This window comes from Pistacia vera, unplaced genomic scaffold, assembly GCF_008641045.1.
Source record: "Pistacia vera cultivar Batoury unplaced genomic scaffold, PisVer_v2 Contig77, whole genome shotgun sequence".
Taxonomy (NCBI): Eukaryota; Viridiplantae; Streptophyta; class Magnoliopsida; order Sapindales; family Anacardiaceae; genus Pistacia; species Pistacia vera.
Window position 1 is genome coordinate 985,233 of NW_022196634.1, and position 21,779 is coordinate 1,007,011.

Sequence of the window (21,779 nt, forward strand, 5' to 3'; positions counted from 1 at the left end):
ATTGAACTTCCGGAAGAGGAACAACTTTTAAGCCTTGAGTGTTTTTTAAGATTAATAAAGATAAACTGACAAACTTTTCTCACAAACTTTATCTTACAAATGTGATGTGACAGTTCGCAATGGTCAGGACAACTCATTATTTGACAGGCGGGACCCATCGTGAGCTAACCAATTACGAACTGTCACGTCACATTTGTGAGAGAAAATTAGTAAGAAGAGTTTGTGAGCGTAGTATTACCCTTTTGAAGATATTGATGGGTAATCAACAACCAATTACCGCTGTTGAATATTAATCTAAACCCATATATATGAAATAAGAAAGTTTATTTTCCATCCTCATTCGTTAATTGAACGATTTTAGAGATCATTCCAATACTAGTGCTTGATTCAAATGTTAATTTTTCTAATGAATTAGCATATAGATTAGTGGTTAAAACCAATGTTTTAAAACCTGGCCCAACCTGACCGGTTTAACCAGGACCTAGAAGCTTCAACGAGCCAGGTTGATATTTTTCCTATTCACCCAAAACCCTAGGATTTGAGAGGATGATCGGGGAACAATAGATGGTCGAGATGTTGGGTCTTTTGAAAAGAAAGTGTCAGTGAATGCAATGGTGGTGGCGGAGTTGATTTCCAGTGAGTAAATCGACTGGAAATCAAACAAAATTGGTAGCGGCAACAACCGACTTTTGTCGGCGATTGGAGAGGCCAACGGGGGTGGGGTAATGTGGATTTTGGTTGGGAGGAAGAGGAGAGTAATTTCTGAGTGATGGAGAGGGTTGTCGACATCGGCGTCAATGAGATTTGGCCTAGAATTTCGACGCCGGCGTTAGTGAGATCTGGTTGAAATCGAACATTTTTCAGCCAGATCTTGGGCATATTTTAAGGGGAATAGGCTCAAGGGACGATTGGGGTTTCATCTGGGGCATCGTTGCTGCCAACCAGTCGCTGGCCGATTTGTATTTGGGGTGTGTTTGCTAAATTTCAAACCTATAAGGACTTAACGAATTTTTAGGGGTGTATTTGCTAAATTTTAGAAGTTTTTGTCAACCGGCCAACCCGAGACATGGCAAGTTTTCCGGGTTTCACCCCAGGTTGGGTTTTAAAACAATAATTGTGTTTGGTCGAAATTTGATGATGGATTGGTGGGAGAGGTTGAATATTCAACAAATAACTAAAACAAACATTCTGCCAACACATTATCCATCATCAATAATTTAACTTCACTATTGACCTCCTGCCTCAAATATATACATATCATCATAACACAAATCTTATTATTATTATTACCCACGTCCTAATTCTATTAATCGTATCATCATAAAAATCACTTTGAAGAGTGACCATGAAAACATTAGACATATATAATATATTGGTGTCTAATAGCAGCATGAGGGAAAGTGGAAGATTATGTCTACTGAAAATGAAGTGGCATCATCACCTCACAATCACAAATAACACAAACACAAACACTGGTTTACATGGATCATTACATCATTTTCCATTTCTTCTTTCACCATGCTCCGCATGCATCAAAACAAATCATTAATATATGCTTAATTAATTAATTAACATATTATAAAAGTAAGTTATCATCCCATATAATATTAATCTTTGAATAATAAATCATTTCTAATTATCTTCTTTGAATTTCTATCAACACATATTATTATTTATTTACTTTTCTTCTCTACATGTTTACTTAATTTCTCAATCATTTTTTTCTTATTAATTTTGTAACCCCATAATTAATTATCCTTTCATATTGCATATACATTACCCATTATGTACTACTTTATAAATATTCTATTATGTTTACCATCCCATTATAAAACAAAACACACGTAAAATATGCAAATCATTTCATCATATCATTGCTCTTCTTCTTTATTTTATTTTACATTTTATTATACGATTTATTTATTTATCTATCTCTTCCAAATACAATGAATTAATGGGTTAATTAATAAAATGTAACTAGATATAGGAGGGAGTTAATTGACCAAGTTGGTCGGTGGTAAATCTAAGTATCTTCTTAGGGTTTAGAGAACGAGAGAAGTGGTACGTTGCATTAAACCAAAACGACATTTCATTAACCTCATCTTCTTTATTCTTTTAATCTCAAACTAATCTAACATGATTTGATCTTTACAAGTATATAAATTATATTGTTTGACTTCAACTCTTGTATTGATTAATGAGAACAAAATCCTATTTAGAATTACGAAAGAGATGTTTAATTAGATAAGTGTATACATATCGATGGATCTAAAAATGTTGGTTATAGCCACTCATGGCCTCCCAAGTGTCCACATTTGACCATGTCAACATGGTCAATAACTCCATTAGGGTAAGGAGGCTTCCTTTCCCAACAATCAAAGTCTTCAAGAGCCAGCTCTCCATTGAAATTAACAAGCATATATTTATATACACTATCCCTTCTTAATTATAACTATTCTGGTATTACAACACTACAAATCCCAGTGCTCCCGGGATTAACAAAATTTTCTCTTTAGATTGACTAATATGATACATGCATGTATATTAATACATGGTATAATTCAAAGCTTACCCCTTAGTTTGGTATGTATTAATTTCTATAGTAATAGCTGATGTGAAAAAGAAGAAAGAATGGAGATGGGAATAAAGAAAAGAGAGAGAGAGAGAGAGAAGGATAATGAGTTTAGAGGGAAGCACATTTATCAAGACATATGGAGATGTACTTCATTGTCCGACAATTAAACAACCATTTGCTTCTATTGCTACCCAAAACTAAGGCAAAACCTTGTAAAAGGAAAAAAAAAAAAAAAAAAAAGATGATCTATCTATTGCATGTAAATTTAAATAAAAACTATATATTATTTCATGACAAAAGGTCAAAAATTTCATCAACCCAACAACAATATCCCACTATCCATGTGCATGTCAATGAGTAAAGTTGAGTGTCCTCATTTTCTTTATCCTTCAACCATCCAAAATAAAATTAAAAAAAAAAAAAAAAAAAATTAAAACCCCAATATTTACGAATTCAATTGGGTAGCTGCCATATTTTCTATTAAAGTCTTGTATCATCATCATCCATCTCGTGTCCCAATTAGTCAAAATCGATCCAAAATTTGTGGTCAACTTGAACTTAATTGAAGCGCAGTGCTCGCTTCCTCTCCTTTCTTGTTTTTTGAATGCAGGGCCTCATTGCGTTTATTCATGATAATTATGATGATGATTTTCTTTATATATATATATATATATATATATATATATTTCCTTGTCATTTGAATCCAAGGCATTTACAATCTTTTAATATTCAGTATTTCCTAGAATAATCCTTCTATCCCACACTACAGTATTTAAGTTCTTAGTTTCAGGGTCCTGAAAGATTAGTTGAGGTGCGCATAAACTAGCCCAGACATCTCCGGCATAAAAAAAATTTAAGTTCTTTATATGCGTTTTGGAATGTTTTCAATCAATAAATTTGGGAATTCTATTATAAATTAATGTTCTACGTATGCTTATGCAGACTTGTACATATTAAATGTTACGAATTAATTTGAGAAGAAATATAGACAACATTTTGTTCTCGTTCATATTAATTATTTGTCTTTGTATTAAAGTCTTCCCGTACCATTCAATGAATATTCTTTGTCCTAAATTTCACATGTAACTCAATTTATGGTTTTGCAAATTAATTAATAAATATAATAATTATTTTTCTTTGGTTTCCTCAACTTAAAAACAAAAAGTTGTATATTGAATACATTATACATCCATTATCCCAAAGAGCATGAATATAAATGCTGTAATGCACCCACCAATAACAAAACACAAATAAATTTGAGTAGGATTTTAGGAACAACAATAAGTAGTGGTCGATTTAAAAAGAGGCAAGTTGAAAGATTTTTGTCTAGCAATTGTTTTGGTCTGGTCTAGTCTAGATGCAGTGCAATGCCTACCAGGTTCACTGTTTATTCATGTTGATTGTCAAACTCATCAAATATCAAACATGTTTTGACCACCACCACCACTACCACCACCCACCACCACGGCACCACCACGAGGCCACAATGGTTTCAACAAAGTCCCACAACTTGCATGTGGGAAAATGGGATCCATTAACCCATCCCATATTTCTAATCTTTTCTTTCAATGTACATATTTGTGGAGAAGTCGTCGCTATTTTATTTCGAGTTTTGTTATTATAGCGTACTTGAATTTTTAAGCTTGTAGAGTGTTCAATGGATCATGAAAATTAGTTGAGGTGTACACAAACTGATCCGAACATCTCAGTTATCCCAAATAAAAAAGGTCATCTAGTCAGACATATTGATTATGCCTTGGATAATTGAAACTTGAAAGGTGATATATGATCCCAAATACAGTCACTCTTTCGGGGTTTCTCCTTTTAATTTTAATTATTTCTTCCTTTTTCTTTTTCCTATGCAAATAGTAATCCCCTTTAATTTTCACCTTGGATGCTTATCTCATAACAAATCAAACCAAACAATTAATGTATTTTTGAATCGAACAAAGGAGCCCACTTCTAAAAAATTTAAGGATTTTGATTTATAATATAGATCAATGGATGTTAATGAAGGGATTTTAGTATTTCACTCCAATCATTTAGTTCATGAACTAATACTATTCATAAGAAAATCATCCACAGTGAAATTATCAAATCAGATGATTACCTTTCTTTTTTTCTTTTTTACACTTATGTGTTAAAGACTTAAAGTCGTTCAATGGACAAACAAACCAATAATACACACAAAACAAACTTACTAATCACAAAGACTATGCTATTAAAAACAAAAAAGAACATGCCAATAATGACATGGCCCTCTACCTACAGTTGAAAAAAACAGCATCTAAGAAAAAGTTTTTTTTCTCGGCATCCAAACACACTAGAAAAAAGTTTCTTTTACCGACTTCATATATACTATTGCCTAATAAAATAAAAGTAAATATACAAATTAAACCAATAAAATTTCAATCGCTCTTACAGCGATTGAATCTCAAACTAGAGAAGACAAATCACACTTCTAATTAGATGATCCTTCACGTTCTAAAACTGCATGTGTGTGTAATCAACTTCAACAACACTTTAATTTATTTTATTTTATTTTCTTTCTCTCTCTCTGTCTCTGTCTCTGAGCTCTTGAGTTTTTTCTTATTAGAGCCTTTGTATAATGCTGGCTCTCAACATCCCACGAGCCTCCACCTGCATAATCTTCAACAAGCTTCTCTCTTTCATATCCTTATCTCTCTGCAAACACCACTCTTCAATTATTTCTCACCATACCCTTTTCCTTTTCCTTTTCCTTTTCTTAATTTCTCTCTAGATCTTCATTAATATTCTTCTTTCTTGTCAAATACAATTAACTCTAGCTATCATTCCTCTGAATTGCAGTCAATATGGCTCTTGAAACTTGGCTAATAAAAGTTAAAACTGCAATATCGAGCAGTTTTGATACTGTAAAGGCCTCAACACCGAAACCGAAGTTGTCTCCAAAGAAATCCAACGTTGGAGTTTTAGCTTTTGAAATCGCTGGAATCATGTCAAAGATCCTCCATTTATGGCAAGCTATTGCAGACAAGAACATCATTCGTCTCCGCAATGAGTCGATATCTCTCGAAGGAGTCCGCAAGATTGTCTCAAACGACGAGTCGTTTCTTCTTGGCTTAGCATGTGCGGAATTGGCAGAAAATATTAGACTTGTTGCAAAATCTGTGTCGAGATTAAGCAGGCGGTGTGAAGATTCGAATCTTCAATCCTTTGATCGGTTGTTTGAAGTCTTTGCAAACACAAGCCACGACTCACTTTGTTGGGTTCTGAATCCAAAAGATATGGAAGCCAAGAGCAAGAAGATGGACAGGTACGTGACGATTACAGCCACTTTGTATAAAGAAATGGAGGAGCTAACAGTTTTAGAGAATGGATTGAGAAAAGTATTGCAATGTAACGAATATGAATCCTCCACCAAAGAGCAGAAAATTGTCGATCTTCAACAAAAGATTATCTGGCAAAAACAGGAGGTAAAGTATCTAAAAGAGAGATCTTTATGGAATCGAAGCTTCGACACTGTTGTTAATATTCTTGCAAGACCAGTTTTTACTGTTTTAGCAAGAACAAAACTTGTGTTCGGGATTGGTCATGGTTGTCCCGCTTATCTTCCTCGAAGTCTCTCAGCTTCAGCGACTGTTCATCCAACCGAAAACCCTAATACATGTAGCTTTGTCTCGGGGCCATTGAAAAGCTCAAAACTTGAAGAAAAGAAAGATTCAAATAATGGGTTCTTCGAGTCGAATTCGAAATTATTAAAGGCTCCTACAACTACGTTAGGTGCCGCTGCTTTGGCCCTACACTTTGCGAACTTGATTATCATAATGGAGAAAATGATCAAGTCTCCACAATTGGTTGGTGTTGATGCAAGGGATGATCTCTATGCGATGCTTCCAAGTAGCATACGATCATCGTTGAGGGCTCGATTGAAGGGAGTCGGTTTCTCGGCGAGCGATCCGATGCTCGCCGGAGAATGGAGAAACGCTTTAGGGAGGATCTTGGGGTGGCTGTCACCATTAGCACATAATATGATAAAGTGGCAAAGTGAAAGAAGCTTTGAGCAACAAAATATGGTGCCGAAAACTAATGTTCTTCTCTTGCAGACTCTATATTTTGCGAATAAAGAGAAGACAGAAGCCGCCATTACTGAACTATTGGTGGGTCTGAACTATATCTGGAGATTTGAAAGGGAGATGACGGCTAAGGCCTTGTTTGAATGTGCCAACATGAACGGGTTGTTGAATGATTTCAAATGTTAACATTCCAGCTAAGGAGATGGAAATGGATGATCCATCTTTTTTGCTATTCCCTTTTTTTCTTTTTAATTTTTGTTAATTTTCTGAAATTTTTATCATCATGGTTGATTTTAGATTGAACTGAATTTCATCAGATCTTTAAGGGTTTGTTTATTGCTTCACACCCAAAAATGTATATGAAAAAATATATATATAGATGTATGTAAATGAAAAGAATTGAGAAATTCTTCTCGATCGAAAATATTATTTGCATGGCCTCTCAATCATTAATTACTTATTCATCATTATATCATATGAAAATATTCCTCTCTAAACTTTTGCTTATTATTATTATTATTATTAATTACTACTCCATAGTAGCGTACCACCAACTCCCAGATTCAGTTAGCTTCTAGTTTATTTAGTTAGTTTGAACTGCAGATCCATATTCTTCATCTGGAACCCATTTCAGAGATATAAACAAATACCAGCTGTTGAATTAAGTGTTGAAGTGGGTCCTGATTACTACCAACAATACATTTGTAATTTACCTGATGGAATCTTGTTTAATTAAGTTATATAATCATTGATAATGAAGACGACTAGGCACCAACTAATTAAACTCCTATAGTTATATATACATGTATTTTTTTTTTTTATTTTATAATCGAGATGTTCGTGCCAGTTTGAATATACTTTAACTAATCCTCGAGTTCCATTGAACACACTTACAAGTTCAAAAGATTAACTAAGTCGCAATGGTACGTGCATGACTCCAAGATTTGAACCCAATAACTCGATAAGGGAGTGAACCTCCTTAACCATCGGGTCATCTTTTTGAGGTTTATCTTGTATATTTATGTGTATACATTTTGTTTATATATTTTTACTTTGAAAACGCTATCAATTATGATAATGATTAAGAAGATGAAAAAAGAAATCAAAGGTGTATATTATATTTCATTTCGTTAAAGACTTTTCTCATCATTCTCACTATACAAAATCTAATTAATTAGCTTTTCATGAGCAATCATAATATACACATAATATTATTATTTGAGACATAATGGAAGAAGCAACCCGGCCGATAATACAAATTGATATTGGATCTATATTGAGAAGGCACCTGCAATATTAGAACTTTTCAAAGATTTTTCTTTAAATTATAATTAAATAAAATATGATACAACTTTTACAAAGGAGAAACCCCACTCTTGGCATCCATGTTGTTGATGATCTCTTGATATTAAAATGGGGGGTAATACAGCTCATAGCTTAGGTGCCTGATTAGGACACAAGTTTCTCGTAAATGTGTCACTTTTGTCTCCTCTTAAGGGCCCTTCATGACCATATTCAATAAGCAATTTGGTATGTAAACATTGTTAAAGAGATGATGGAATGTTATTATATTGTGTGTATATTTTTTGCCCCCACCCCCCATTCATCTTTTTCCTTATATTATTTTACTTTCTTATTTGGTTGAATCAAAAGACAAGATATGACATGTGTACTGTTTGTATTCTAAACTGAAAAAGATCGTTAGATGAATTGGATTTTGTTAGAGTCTCACACCGATTGGACACGCTCAAGCCTACTGGTTTATAAGATGGGATAATCCTCATATTCAATAAGGCCTTATTAGATGAGTAGTCAGTCCCACCTCAAATTCTATCATAATATCAAAGTCCAGGTTCAATTGAGCTGAGTGTTTGACCAGCAGGTGAAGACCACACCGACTAGGCACACTCAAGCTTTTTAGTTTATAAAATAGGGTAATCCTTCCATTCAATAAGGTTGAGTGAGGAGTCAGACCCACCTCAAATTCTATCAGATTTTGTTTCAGGATGAAGATAATGTCTATTACAAAAGAGAAAAAGGAAGTTTATTTGATGTTTAATCATACATAAGAGTCCCGTCCAACCTGTTAAGATGGATCATATCATCTCAATGCATGTGACTTTTTGTCATCAGTTTTTTAGATTTTAAATGCATGTGAAGACTGAAGAATTAATTAAAGAATATTGCAAACCGGGTCTTGCTTTTCACGCTTCAACCAGCAGATCAACAAGAACTAGATCTATGCACTCCATTAACTAATGTTGATGCTTGATTTTGACACCAACGACTTGCATGTACAAAATGCTAAGAGAGTTTTAGAAATTACACGTGATGGATTGATGAGATTTGAATATGATACTAGATTATATATGTTTGCAGAAACATAAATAATGGATTGACACGGGAGATTTTTATAATGGTTCGGATGCTTAAAGCAAATCCTACATTCATTATTATTTTATTATTCTCTGACTATTTCTATGATATTGTCTGTAAGATGTACAAAGATGGAGAAATACTTTGTTTACAGAGAGAAATATTGAAGCTCAAATTTTGTCTAGCTCTCATCTGTCCAGCCTCTCCTTTTAAGAAGAGAGGTGTCAATTTATACACATTTAAGGTCAATGTAACGAGTGTTTTTGCAAGTTGTCTTGACACATGAAGAGCTCTTATTCATCCTTATCTTAAAATGAGATAGGGTTAATATAAAATATCTCTGAGGTAGTATGTGCTTAACAGCTAGTACATTTTGTCTTTTAGGTACTTGTTGAGCTGACATCAGTGTAACTTTTTAGGCACAACAACTAATTTATTAGATTTCTAGTGTGTCAAACTGTATGCATACCAGAAAACACACGAGAAACCCAGCTATATACATAAATATGAGTATGAACAACTCGATCTACAACAAATCAATATACATTCATGTAATGCAACAAACTATCATACATCAATCTTACTACTGATTAAGATGATATATATATGTATATAGCTGGAAAAATGTTTTATATATGTGTATCTGTTTAATTAATGCTGATTATAATGGAATGTCTGATATGTGTCACATGATTAGACAAGCATAAACATGAACTCTTGAGTTTGAGTTCCTACAAGTCCTAATAGAAGTGGTCATTGAAGGGTTTACCTGATTATCAACTTCAAAATCTTGGAAGATTAGTTGAAGTATACGCAAATTGACTCAGACACATTCGGTCATTAAAAAAAATAAAAAATAAAAAATAAAAAATAAATAGGTTTATTCTACTTTAAATTTTTAATAAAATGATTGGAAAGATTGATATGATTTAGAATTTTAGATAGAAGGGAGCAGAGTAATATACTCTCCCTCGCAAAATAGATCTTCTTTAGTGTTTTAGAAGAAGAAGAAAAACAAAGAATGAGTTTAATGAGAGGTGGGTTTACCATACTATTGGACCAATTACGAAACTCAGCCCAGGAAAGAAATAAAACAAACCCTTGTCCAATGGGCCAATTCCTTTTATTTTTAAAATAGATTTATTAAGAAACTCTACTTTTTGATAAATTTTATAAGGATAAATTTATCCTATATTAAATTATTAAAATTAACTTTAATTTCTTATTTTTCAAAAACACTTTTAACACCACACTATTATCTCATAAACCCTATTTTTTTTTTTTTTTATTCAAATCATTCTTAGAATAAAAATATAGTTTAATGTAGTATATGAAGATTTGCAATGGAAGATATTAAGTTTTTAATTATATTACAGAATATGTCTTTGAGATATTTGTAAGGATTTTTTTTTTTTTAACTTTCAATTAAATTATCTTAACATTTTATTTTGGGAATAATGATGATAGGGGACATATAGTATAAGAGAATAGAATGAAATCTTAACTCTTTTAAAATATATATATATAAAAAAAAATGGAATGAAGGGCATTTATGAAAATTATGGAGTGCCATAAGAAAAATTTTAATTTTAAAATTTTAACATGGGGTGTCTTAAGAAATTTGGCTTTTTCAGTCCATTAGTGGGGTATTAATAATTTTACTCTTACGAAATGTTTCAATGTTTATATAGGGATTAGTTGAGCTCAAGCTCAATGTTTAAAGCTTGGATCGAGCTCAATGTTGAAGCTTGATCGAGCTTAAGCTCGACACTATAGAAGTCGAGTCGAGCTTAAGCAGCTCAATACTTGGCTCAGCTTGGTTCAATTACACCCCTAGCTCGAACTTGGTGTGGCCCAACTTGAGCATAAACTATACTTGGGCATGTGCCTGAAAAATTAGGTTCAATGATGTAGGACACATTTTTTAAAATTAGGATATTATATTATTTCCCCCTTTTTTTATTAGTTTTCTAATTTTAATTAGGATTTATTTGGAAGCTTGGTTTTTTTAGGATTTTAATTAAATTAGGAAGTTTTGTTTTAGTCTGAGTTTTATTTTCTTATTTAAGTTGTAATTGTTTTACTTTTTCATTAGTATGTCTTGTTCTAATAGTATTAGGATCAATTTAGTATAAATAGACTTGTTATCCTACAATTATCAATGACTTATTAATACAATTTCTATATAGTTTTCTTTTGGAGTTAATTCATTTTTAATTTTACATTTTCTCATAAATTCAAGAGTTATTGTTTATAGATTCGGAACTTTTACGCTAGATCGTATCTAATGCTTATCATATTCCACTACCTGACTCGGGCTTTACTAGGCGCAGACGAGTATACTAAATGAAATTTTAAGAAATTAAAGGTAACCTCTAGAAAATTATTGATAATCCACTAAAAACTATAATAGTCCCTTGAAAATATACTTTCGGACAACTTCTATTCAATACAATTTTGTAAAACCCTATAAAAACTACATCCAACAACCTTTTATGGAGTAAAATTACCAATATTCCTTTAAAAAACTGTTATGCATCAAGTAAAATTTCAAAGGGCCTCTTATCATTTCAACCAAATAGGAGTCAAAAGCCTTTAAAAGAACCCTTGCGCTTTAGCGCGCATAACTGAGAGGCTGGCAGTTGGCACTAAGTAAGCTTGAAAATAAAAAACTTAAAATGCTACAAGAAAATATCAAGAACATAAAAAGCTAAGATGAAGAGAAAACTCTTATATCAATGTTACTTTGGAATGAATACATCAAATGAACTAACTGGCTATTGATACATGTTTACAAGTAGATCTAATGGTTAAGATCCTTACGTGTCCAATAAGATGGATGACTAGGATTAATCATAGTATAAAAACTCTGTCCTTATTTTGGTACTTATCTCCATTCTCTACCACATGTGGGAGTCTGTCTCCTGGATGAGTTTGACCGAAGAGTCTTCTAGAAGCTTATCGATCTAGGTCAAGTCTTTGAACATGAATTAGGTCTTGAAAAATGCTACACCCATAACTTCTTCTCACAAACTTTTTTTCACAACTTCGATATGACAACCCCTAATTGGCCAGCTCGTAATAGACCCCACTTAGGTCACACCTGATAAATTGCAACTAACCAATTACGAACTGTCACTTCAAGGTTATAAAAGAAAGTTTGTGAGGAGAGATTGTGGGTATAACATTACTCTTAAGTCTTTTATGTAGGCATGGCAATGTTTCCCGAGATTTCAGGGACCCATCCCGCCCCGCCCCATATGGGGCAAGGAAGCCTTGATTTTTTTGGGGATAGGAGCGGGGGTGAGGGTTGTTTTAATCCCCGTCCTCGGGGATGGGGCGGGGGTGGGTGATGCCTTTCCCCCGGCCCGCCCCGTATATAATATATAAAATTAAAAAAATGTATATATATATTTACTTTTCACTAATGTCCCTATATTTCACCTAATTACACAATTATCCTACCTATATAAACCCATATTTTCCTAATTTCCCTCACCCTAAACAATTGAACAAGAACAAACCCTGACCCATATTTATNGAGAGAGAGTTAATAGAAAAGAGAAAGAGAAACAGGGAGAGAAAGCAAAGAGAGAAATGGGGATTGTAAGGAAAGAATTAGAGAGAGAGTTACGGGGATAGATGAGTAGAGGATTTACTTACTGAGCATTGTTTTGTGCTCACCCCGTTGTTTCCTATGTTTTTGCAGGATCTAGGTGAGGACACGGTCGGATGGATGTCGGCAAGCGAAGGGAAATGGCTACACTGTCCACTTTATTGTTCAATTTTTGTACATGACATGAGTTTGTACAAAGAATGTATATGTTTAATAAAAGAAAAATTTGGGCCCAACTTTTTATGCTATCTTATATGTATTTTTACTATGTATATTTTAAACGAATATGAGTAGAATGGAGTTGTTACACCCCACCCCATCCCCGAGGACAGGGATTAAAACTCCTCCCGTCCCCGTCCCTATCCCCAAAAAAACCAAGGAATCCTCGCCCCATACGAGACGGGTCAGGACGGAGCCCCGGAATTTTAGGGCCCATTGCCATGCCTAGGCATCATGAGGCCATTTATAGACTTTTACGGTTGTTGTGAGGCTACTGCCTCCAATGGCATAAGAGACCTCCAAGGTCTACACTATTTAACAAAACTATTTTAACCATTTTAAAGAAAGTGGAGCTAGGGTCTTATTTTCCATACCTTCAAGGACCTTCACACATGATACATGTTGGGTTTTTCTAAAATTATCCCAAAATGTTAATTTTTTTTTCGTCAAAAGATTGTTTAGAAAGTAAAATAGAGTAACAAGTTTTTCATCTGAATAATGTTAGGTTTACAAGCTTCGTGTACAAATTAATATGAAAAATAAATATTATATACATATATTCATGTAAAATTATTATATCATTTCGTCTTCATCTATTTTAGTGAACATTTTATTTTTCAATTTAAAAGAAGATAAAATTTAGAGTAATATTAGATCCACAACCCAATCTCACAATCTTCTCTCACAACCTTCGACGTGGCAGTTCATAATTGATCAGTTCGCAAAATAGGTCTTGTCTGCTTGTACAAGTCTCACCTACATATTTACAAGCTAACTAATAATGAGCTACTACGTCGGAAATTATAAGAGATGGTTGTGAACCTAGCGTTATCGCAAAATTTATCTAAATTTTAATTTATCTATATAATATAAAACTCTTCTTATTATTTAAAATTCTTATTAAACCTCTTTTGAATTTTAAGTATGGTTTATTTTCTGCCTTAAAAGATGAGAGTTCTGCATTCTAGGCTAACTAATTGTACTGTTATAAGGTTTGACTTACCAAATCTAAAATAAGGTCCTACTGACTATTGTCCTACAACAACTGTTAAACTCTCTTCTAAATTAAAACGAGGAAGTGCAGGTAGAGGAAAAGGGAAGAGACATGTGAGGAAAAAAGGAAAAACAGAAGAGAGAAAGGAGAAAAGAAAATAATAGTTGAGAAAATAAACAGATGGATCTAAACAAGGCGATTGCACCACTTTGCGTAAAGGGTTGTGGGTTATCTTCTCAATTATTATTTTCTTTTTCTCCTTTCTATCTTTTTTTTTTTCCCTCACATGTATCCACCCTTTTCCCCCACAAGTGAATTGCTGTTGAATTTGACCTCTAGTAATGTTTTAAGGCCAAATTGGCCTCTCCAATGGAGCTTTCAAAGCTGGATGCTGGATCGATCTAGCTTGAAGCACTGGATAGTCTTCATCTAGCCTCTAGAGGCATCGACAAGGCTGGATCCAGCCTCTAGCAACTTCCTGAAGTTGAATATGACCTTCAGAGGGCTTGCGCACTACAAGGCAGTATTTGGCCTCTTGCAATTGCCGTCAGGCCTCCACGGCCCCAGAGACGTTGAGAGATCTCCATGGCCTCAAGCAACGTTACAAAACTACCAACAACACAGAGTCTGACAGCAGTTGCCAGAAAGTATAAATGTTTAACATAATTTTTTTTTTTTTTATGATTTTTAAAGAAATTAGGTTTAGCGTCTTATTTTTCATATCTTCAATCCCTTCATGATTATTTGATACTTATAGGGTTTTTATGAAATTATCCCAAAATATATTTAATTTTTTTCCCCAAAGATATTGTTTAGAAAATAAAAACTGTAATCAATTTTTCATATGAATAATGTAAGGTTTATAAACTTTACATACAAATCAATGTGATGTATAATGTTTTGTGTGATTTTTTCATTAAGCTCAGAGAAGTGAAAAGCCCGTGAAGATTTAGTTCAATCTAGAATCAATTCGACTCAGCACTTGTCCGACCTAACATAAGTTAGTCGCGACTAACTCTAACAATTGTTCAACAAATCACAGGTAAGCATAGATCTCGGATATTTCAGAAGAGATCAGATTAACAACAATAATAGTATGATCTTAGCGTATAATCATGAGAATATCATAATTGTAATTTGAGATTACAATTGAATTTGATTGCAATCTCGATAATTTCTCTCTTTCCTTATTTACAAACTTGTATATAAGCCCCGGGGTTAGCAAATTATTCTAGACAAAACTTATTGTTATTCTTGTAATCCATCGAAAACAATAAGATAACAATAGACATAGGCTCAAACTACTTTTAAAATAAATTGTGTTCTTTACATTATTACGTAGCTTTTATTTAATTGTTGATTATCTTTAATCACACAAATATCAATTCTACGTATTGGTGCAATTTTCGCATCAACGTATAATGTTATTGACATATATTCATGTAAAATTATTATATTAATTTTAAAATATGATATGGTCCAATAAGTGTTAAACTCTCTTCTAATTGAGGAATAGGTAGAGCAAAAATGGTGCAGTTAGCATGTTTAGGTTCATCACCAAACGTCGTTGGAAAAAAAATTGGTATATTGAATTAACAGACACCTTTCACATTCTGGTGTATAGACAAAAATGATAAATAAAAAAAAAAGGGGTGTAAACAAGAAAATCTCTAACTGGAAAGAAAAAAGGTATAAACAAGAAAATCTCTAACTGGAAAGAAATCCATGAATGAGATCATATCTTCTCCGCTAGTTTATCACCATCGACGACAGGATTTTGTTTAACCAGTATTTCACGATCAGCTTTCTTGAAATCGAAGGTACAAGAATGTTCTTTTGGGTAACGGTGCATCCCACAAAACATATCCCCACATCGACATTTGAAACCTGTCAAACCAATCTTCTTGTTGCAGTTCTTACATCTATTCTTCACGCTTGAACCTGAACCAGATGCGACAACACTCAACGTTGTTCTACTCGAACTAAAATCAAAATCAACCATCGGGTTCAAAGGTTTTTCCACGTTTAATACTTCAGCTTCAGATTTAACAATAAGCTCTGCCTTTAGAAATTCCTTGTAGCACTTTGAACACATGTTTTTGTTCTCATGAGACCCGTAGAACCCACAACCCTTTGCGCAGAGAGGTGCAATGGCGTTGTTTACATCCATCTTTTATTTGTTCTTATTGCTTCTCACTCGAGTCGTCCCTTTTTTTTGTCTTCTTGTTATTAATTGTGTTATAGAGAAAATTGTGAGGTTTGCGATGGTAGATTGAATATATATAGAGAGATTTGAAGTAGAGTCCACTTAGGAAAATAATTCAAGTACTAATTTCGTATATTTTTCTAGAGATTTCTGTATCCTTCAACCATTTGGAAAATTCAAAGACATTATTAACCAAAAAGGAATGTGCCAATTAATGACTAGAACAAGAAGGAATGTGCCAATAAGGCAATAACCCGAACCTAGTAATGGAAGGAAAAGGGAAATTTAACTCACAGATGTCCCAAACCTTAAGGAAATATTGGAAGAATCCCAAACCAATAATTGGCCAATAACTGTTTTTTATTGAAATTCGAAGTTTACTTTTTGGACCGTGGCTGTCAGCCATACCCATGGAGCTAAAAAGAAAACTGAATTGGTCAGAGTTGACTTACCAAATCCAAAAAATGGCCCCCCTGAAGTTTAAACCAATCTTTCTAAATTAAACCGAAGAATAGTGAGAGTGCAGGTAGAGCTACTTTCTTCAGACACAAAAATGGTGCAGTTGGCATTTTTTCGTTCACCACCAAACTTCTCTAATCCACTTTGGTCTCCACTTTTTTTCACTTATAAAAACAGAATATGCCATATAGCAATGCATAAGTGAACATAGCTTTCACTCCAGAATGGCCGGGAAGGACCCATGGGACGTTCTAGGAGAAAGTATGTCAGGCAACCACCGGCTGTCCCTTTTCTTTGGGAAGAAAAGCCGGGTATAGCTAAAAGAGACTGGAACAAGGGATTTCTTCGGTTAGTCCAATTCAAATGCCTCCTCAAGCTCATTGCATCCACCCTTTAATTGGAGGAAAACCTGGAACGCCACTAAACTCTTTATCACACCCGCCACAATCTGAGCACAAATCTTACCAAAAACCTGATGACTTCCCCTATCACCACCAGAATCTAGCCATCAAACCTACCAGAAAACCTCTAAACTTTCCCATCACCACAGGTCCTACCAGAAAACATCATGACTTTCCCATCACCTCAGAATCTGGCCTACTACCAATCCTACCAGAAAACCTCACAACTTTCCCATCACCCACAGCATATCCCCAGGCTATGATGTTGTTGACAATGGCAAAGAAGAGGAATGACAACGGTCAGGATGACCAAAAGCATTGTTTGAATTGGATCTGAGGCATTTGATTTTGAAACAATGGTTCATTCAGCTCACTCCCTCTCTCCTAGCAAACTGCCTTGTACCTTCAGTAGCAATTTCTTCTGCTGTTCCGTGGAAAATCTTCTTGATGTGATATAGTGATGAACTAGACATTCCTTCCACACCAGATTCTGAAACAGACAGTAGCACCAGTTACCGACTGGTTTCGCGCCTTGTTGGGGCTTCTTTCTTGGAATGCCTCTTTCCATTACTTCCACCCAAAGCTGGTTTCCTTGAAAGGTAGGATGCTCTGAATGGGCCCTCTTACCAACCAGTAATGAAAAGCAAGGAGTTTGATGATGAAGTACCAGCAGTGCTGTATAAGGAGGCCAACAACACTTGGAGAGCTGATAATGATGAGTCGAGGAGGAGCTACCAGAGGAAAGCTGCTCAAATCAGAAAACAGAATCTATCAATGGTAAATCACCAAACTCCTGTTTGTTTTTCATGTCATTAATACTGCATTTGGTCTTAGGCTAAAAAAATAACTAGAATGTAGAAGAATCCATAGCTTCTCCCCTTTTTTTCATTTTTTTTCCATACATAAACCATACACAACCCAACCCTTCCCCACACAAACACAAATTTAATTGATCCCCTCCCAAGTTTGATATGAATGGATTTGATCCTAGATCACTTATACCACTGTTGAATATCAATCAACTAAGTTGGGACAAATCAATAACTATTTCAAAAAATATACAAAAAATTGTATTTAATTCTTTCCATTTGGATACTGTATTCATATTGTACTATCTGTTATTTTGCACAGAGAAATCACAAACAACTTTACTCTTTCCTGAATGCAACTATAACAGGAATTCGCAAGGAGAGCTCTGGATGCTGCATCTTTGGACTAGTATCAAAATGATTGAAGGACTGCAGAGGAAGAAGCGCCAGCTAAGCTCTGAAACTGTTGTCAAAGTAAAACGCAACCCACCTTGTGGTTTAAAATCACCCAGCAATCCATGACCTCTATGAATCTCTTCCAATCATTTTATATTTCTATTTCCAACAAGTGAGGATGTAAAAAATTAAACTCCAGAATGTAAACTGAATGTTTAACACCGCAAATTTCTAAGACAGCTAAACTGAAAATTTGTCGAAATGGCATTCCATTACAACTTCCCCAAACTTTAGTCATGGCAATATGCTTAAATATAAATTTCTTGCAGTATTTCAACTGGGGATTCAGTTTCAGCAACTTTTTGAATCCTTTCTATAACAGGAATATCCTCTTGAATAAAGTGGCAAAACAACAGCGGAACCATCCCGGTTCTATGCAGTGGCAGGCTGACCCAGGAGTAACATTGATTAGCGATATTCAATAGCTTGTCCCATATTCAAGTTCTCCTTTCTCACTGTAAGTGGGGATTAGTGCACTCATATCAGCCCAACAGTATAACCAGCATTGCTCTCCGACATCTGATCCCATTGTTAAACCTGCCACAAATGAATCATAATTTCCTTTACCCTTCTTTATTGGTCTCAAAATATTCCTGAGTGAATCTGTATCCGAAAGCATTGAATTAAGAGTCTCTGGGTCAGGTGACATGGAGGAAAATCTGTTAACTTTTTTGCGGCAGCCAAAACACTGTCATTATAGGTAGATAACCCAGCCCTAAATCCAGGAAGAGAGAGGTCTTTCGACAGCCCATATATATATGAACCCTGTCCTTGTCCACTTCTTCTGATCAAGAATTTCTGCCATGCTCACAAACTCCTCACTTCCAATATTGACCCCCCATATATTTCATCACAGATAATATGGATGTTTTTCTCTCGTGCAAAGTCCAAAACATCATAAAGAGTCTCTCTTGGAAGTATTTGCCAACAGGATTTGCGGGTTGCAGATGAGATTTGCACGTACTTTCAATCCTCGTTTTCTTGCCTGATTGAATGCTTGATCAAGTGCAGTTATACTGAAAACGAAGTTGTCAGTGCTCCGACATGAACAGGAATTAACTCTACTCCTGTTCGCGATCTTATATCCCTGTCAAAACTGCAAATTGTTTTTCAATAACTTTGGTTTCTTAACTGATATGTAAACCTGGTTATACTGGTGCAAGGTCTAAAGTGATGATAAATTACCCAGGATAATATGCGTAGGGACAGAAATCATTTCCATGGTCGCCAAGCAGAAGCTTAGTATCTCATTGCAGGAGTTGCACCAGCAGTTAATACTATTTGTGAAGGATAAATGAAACGGCTTTCCCTATGACTCGAGACATGAACTTGCCAAGCCTGAGAGAATAGATATTAAAAACACTAACACAGACTCCATGCATTATAATAAATAATTCATATTCTTTGCACATACAAAAAGAAACAATCAAACAATGAATGGGTTCTAATAGAGTTAATAAACACAAATAGCACAAAGCTACTACATCATCAGAACATTATAAGCCAAATATTCACACATTACAATTAGTAAACCTTAATACTCATTAGCAACATGATGCAAACGAAATACTTATACAAGCCGAGTGCCTCAACACATGGCATACCTCTTCTTTTCAATCTATTAAAATGAATAAGAGCTCAGAATCAACACATTACAAACTAAAAAAACATTATCTAAAGTGACAGTCAACCAAAAAAATAAAAAAGTTAAAAAAATAAAGTAATCCACATTACCACTTTCATCTCCGTCATTCCATCAAACGGCTGTATGCAGCAATTCCACTAATGCTCAAATCACCACCATCGCTTCCATTATAGAATCCGTCAAGTTCTCCGAGACCCATTTCTCAATCAAATCCAAACATAACTAAAACCAAAACAAAACAAAAAATTGAAATTAAAGTTAAGAAAATTTAAACTAAAAAAAAAAAAAAAAACTCAGTAGAGCCAACATACAGTGTTCTCGGACAACCCAAGCTGAATAATCCCATTCGGATTATTCGTCCTATGATACGGATCCTCCTTAACCTTATTACCCCGATATAATACGTAAATCATCTGCTTTAGCAAGCGAGCCAGCCCGAGAAGATACCGAACTGGACCAAAAGACCCACGCGACGACAATTGGACCGCGAAGATGTTCTGGGTAGGTCCGCGAGGTTCGAGGACGGAGTAGACGGCGACGGAGGATCCGAGAAGGGTTCGGAGAACGGTGACGTTTCAAATAAAACTGAAGAAAGTAAAAAAGAGCGCAGGTTTAGGAGCCCAAATAACGCCTCCTCTGCCTTGAACAACGCCTTGTAACGGCACAATGAGCCTCATGGCAGTGGCACGGTGTGGCTTGGGACGTTCGGGTTCAGTGGTGGGAGGGTTTGGTCTGGGTCATGGGTTGCAGAAAGACCCGCCAAAAACTGAGGCCTTCGTTTGGTCCGTCCGTCCGTAGCGTGAAGAAGAACGGTGAGTAGATAGATAAAGTTTGGTTTGTTTGGTTTGGGTCTGTTATTTGTTGGGAAATGAAGATAACGAGAGAGTGATTTTGTTTTATTTGAAAAACGTTGGTTAGTATGACCGTTCGCTTCGAGAGGAGAGAGATTGAGATTTAGACGTGGTTGTTGTGGATCTTTGCTCAAGGATGAGTTTACCGTAATGCCCCTTTAGCTGTTAATGATTAATTATTACCATTTAATTTGATTTGATTTATTTAATTGCTTGTTCGTGTACAACAGAAAGTCTGCAAGCAACAGTAATGGGTATATTTTTCTTTGTTCTTATCCTTTATCATTATTTAAATTTCTTTCCTTTTTTTTTATTTTGCAAGAAGAAATATGACGTAAAAACACTATAATTAAGGACCACGTTTGAAAATATATATGACAGGACTAATATAATATTTAATGAATATATTTTCTCTTTCAAGATCATGACTTGAGACTCTACTAAAAGCTAAACTTATAAAGTAAGGGCCCAAGTGATCTGGGCCAGCCCAATTGTAGCCCACCAAGCAAACAGGCCCACGGGCCTTGGCGCCCCTTCCCTTAATCCTAATGAGAAAGTTGAAAGTAGGAAAGAGAAGATGGACCGCTCCACGTACGGATCACTGGACCAAATAGTTGTGATATAAAGAATATGTTGTTACGTTTTATGTCAAAAATTAAACCGACATGGTCCAAAAATATTTTTCTTTTATTAATGCTGATTTGGGACATTCACGATTTTACATATACAAAATATTAAGAGAGTCTTAAAAATTTACATTGGTATATATTCCATGAGATTTGAATATGGTGCTGAGATTAATAGTTGTAACAAAAAACTAAATCATCGAACTGGCAAAAAGAGGTTTATAATGCTTCGGATGCTTCTAAAAAAACGTCATATCCTCATTTTATTTTATTATCTGCGATTATTTCCTATGATATTGCCTGTAGACATACAAAATAAGAAAAAACTGGCTACAAAGAGAAATATGAAGTATCAAATCTATGTCTAACTCATCGTATAGCCCCAACCTCTCTCTCGTGAAGAAAGGTGTTCATTATAACCTTTTAGGTCAATGTAATGAATGGTTTTGCAAAGTGCGCCTGACACGTGGAGACACCTCCTTATCTTACAT

The 21,779-nt window shown here is 34.7% G+C and overlaps 2 protein-coding genes and 1 pseudogene across 2 annotated transcripts; 1 reads left to right on the forward strand and 2 right to left on the reverse strand.

Moving 5' to 3' along the window:
- The first annotated feature begins 5,314 nt into the window (after positions 1–5,314).
- LOC116116312 lies at positions 5,315–6,974 on the forward strand. Its single transcript, XM_031402408.1, has one exon. It carries the CDS (start codon positions 5,410–5,412, stop codon positions 6,814–6,816), a length of 1,407 nt encoding a protein of 468 aa, XP_031258268.1. The 5' UTR covers positions 5,315–5,409; the 3' UTR covers positions 6,817–6,974.
- Positions 6,975–15,570: 8,596 nt separating this feature from the next.
- LOC116116331 (zinc finger A20 and AN1 domain-containing stress-associated protein 1-like) lies at positions 15,571–16,005 on the reverse strand. The gene has a single exon (XM_031402425.1). The coding sequence runs from the start codon at positions 16,003–16,005 to the stop codon at positions 15,571–15,573; it is 435 nt and encodes a 144-aa protein (XP_031258285.1).
- A 2,409-nt stretch (positions 16,006–18,414) lies between these two features.
- On the reverse strand, positions 18,415–20,491 carry LOC116116333 (annotated as a pseudogene).
- Between the last annotated feature and the right edge of the window lie 1,288 nt (positions 20,492–21,779).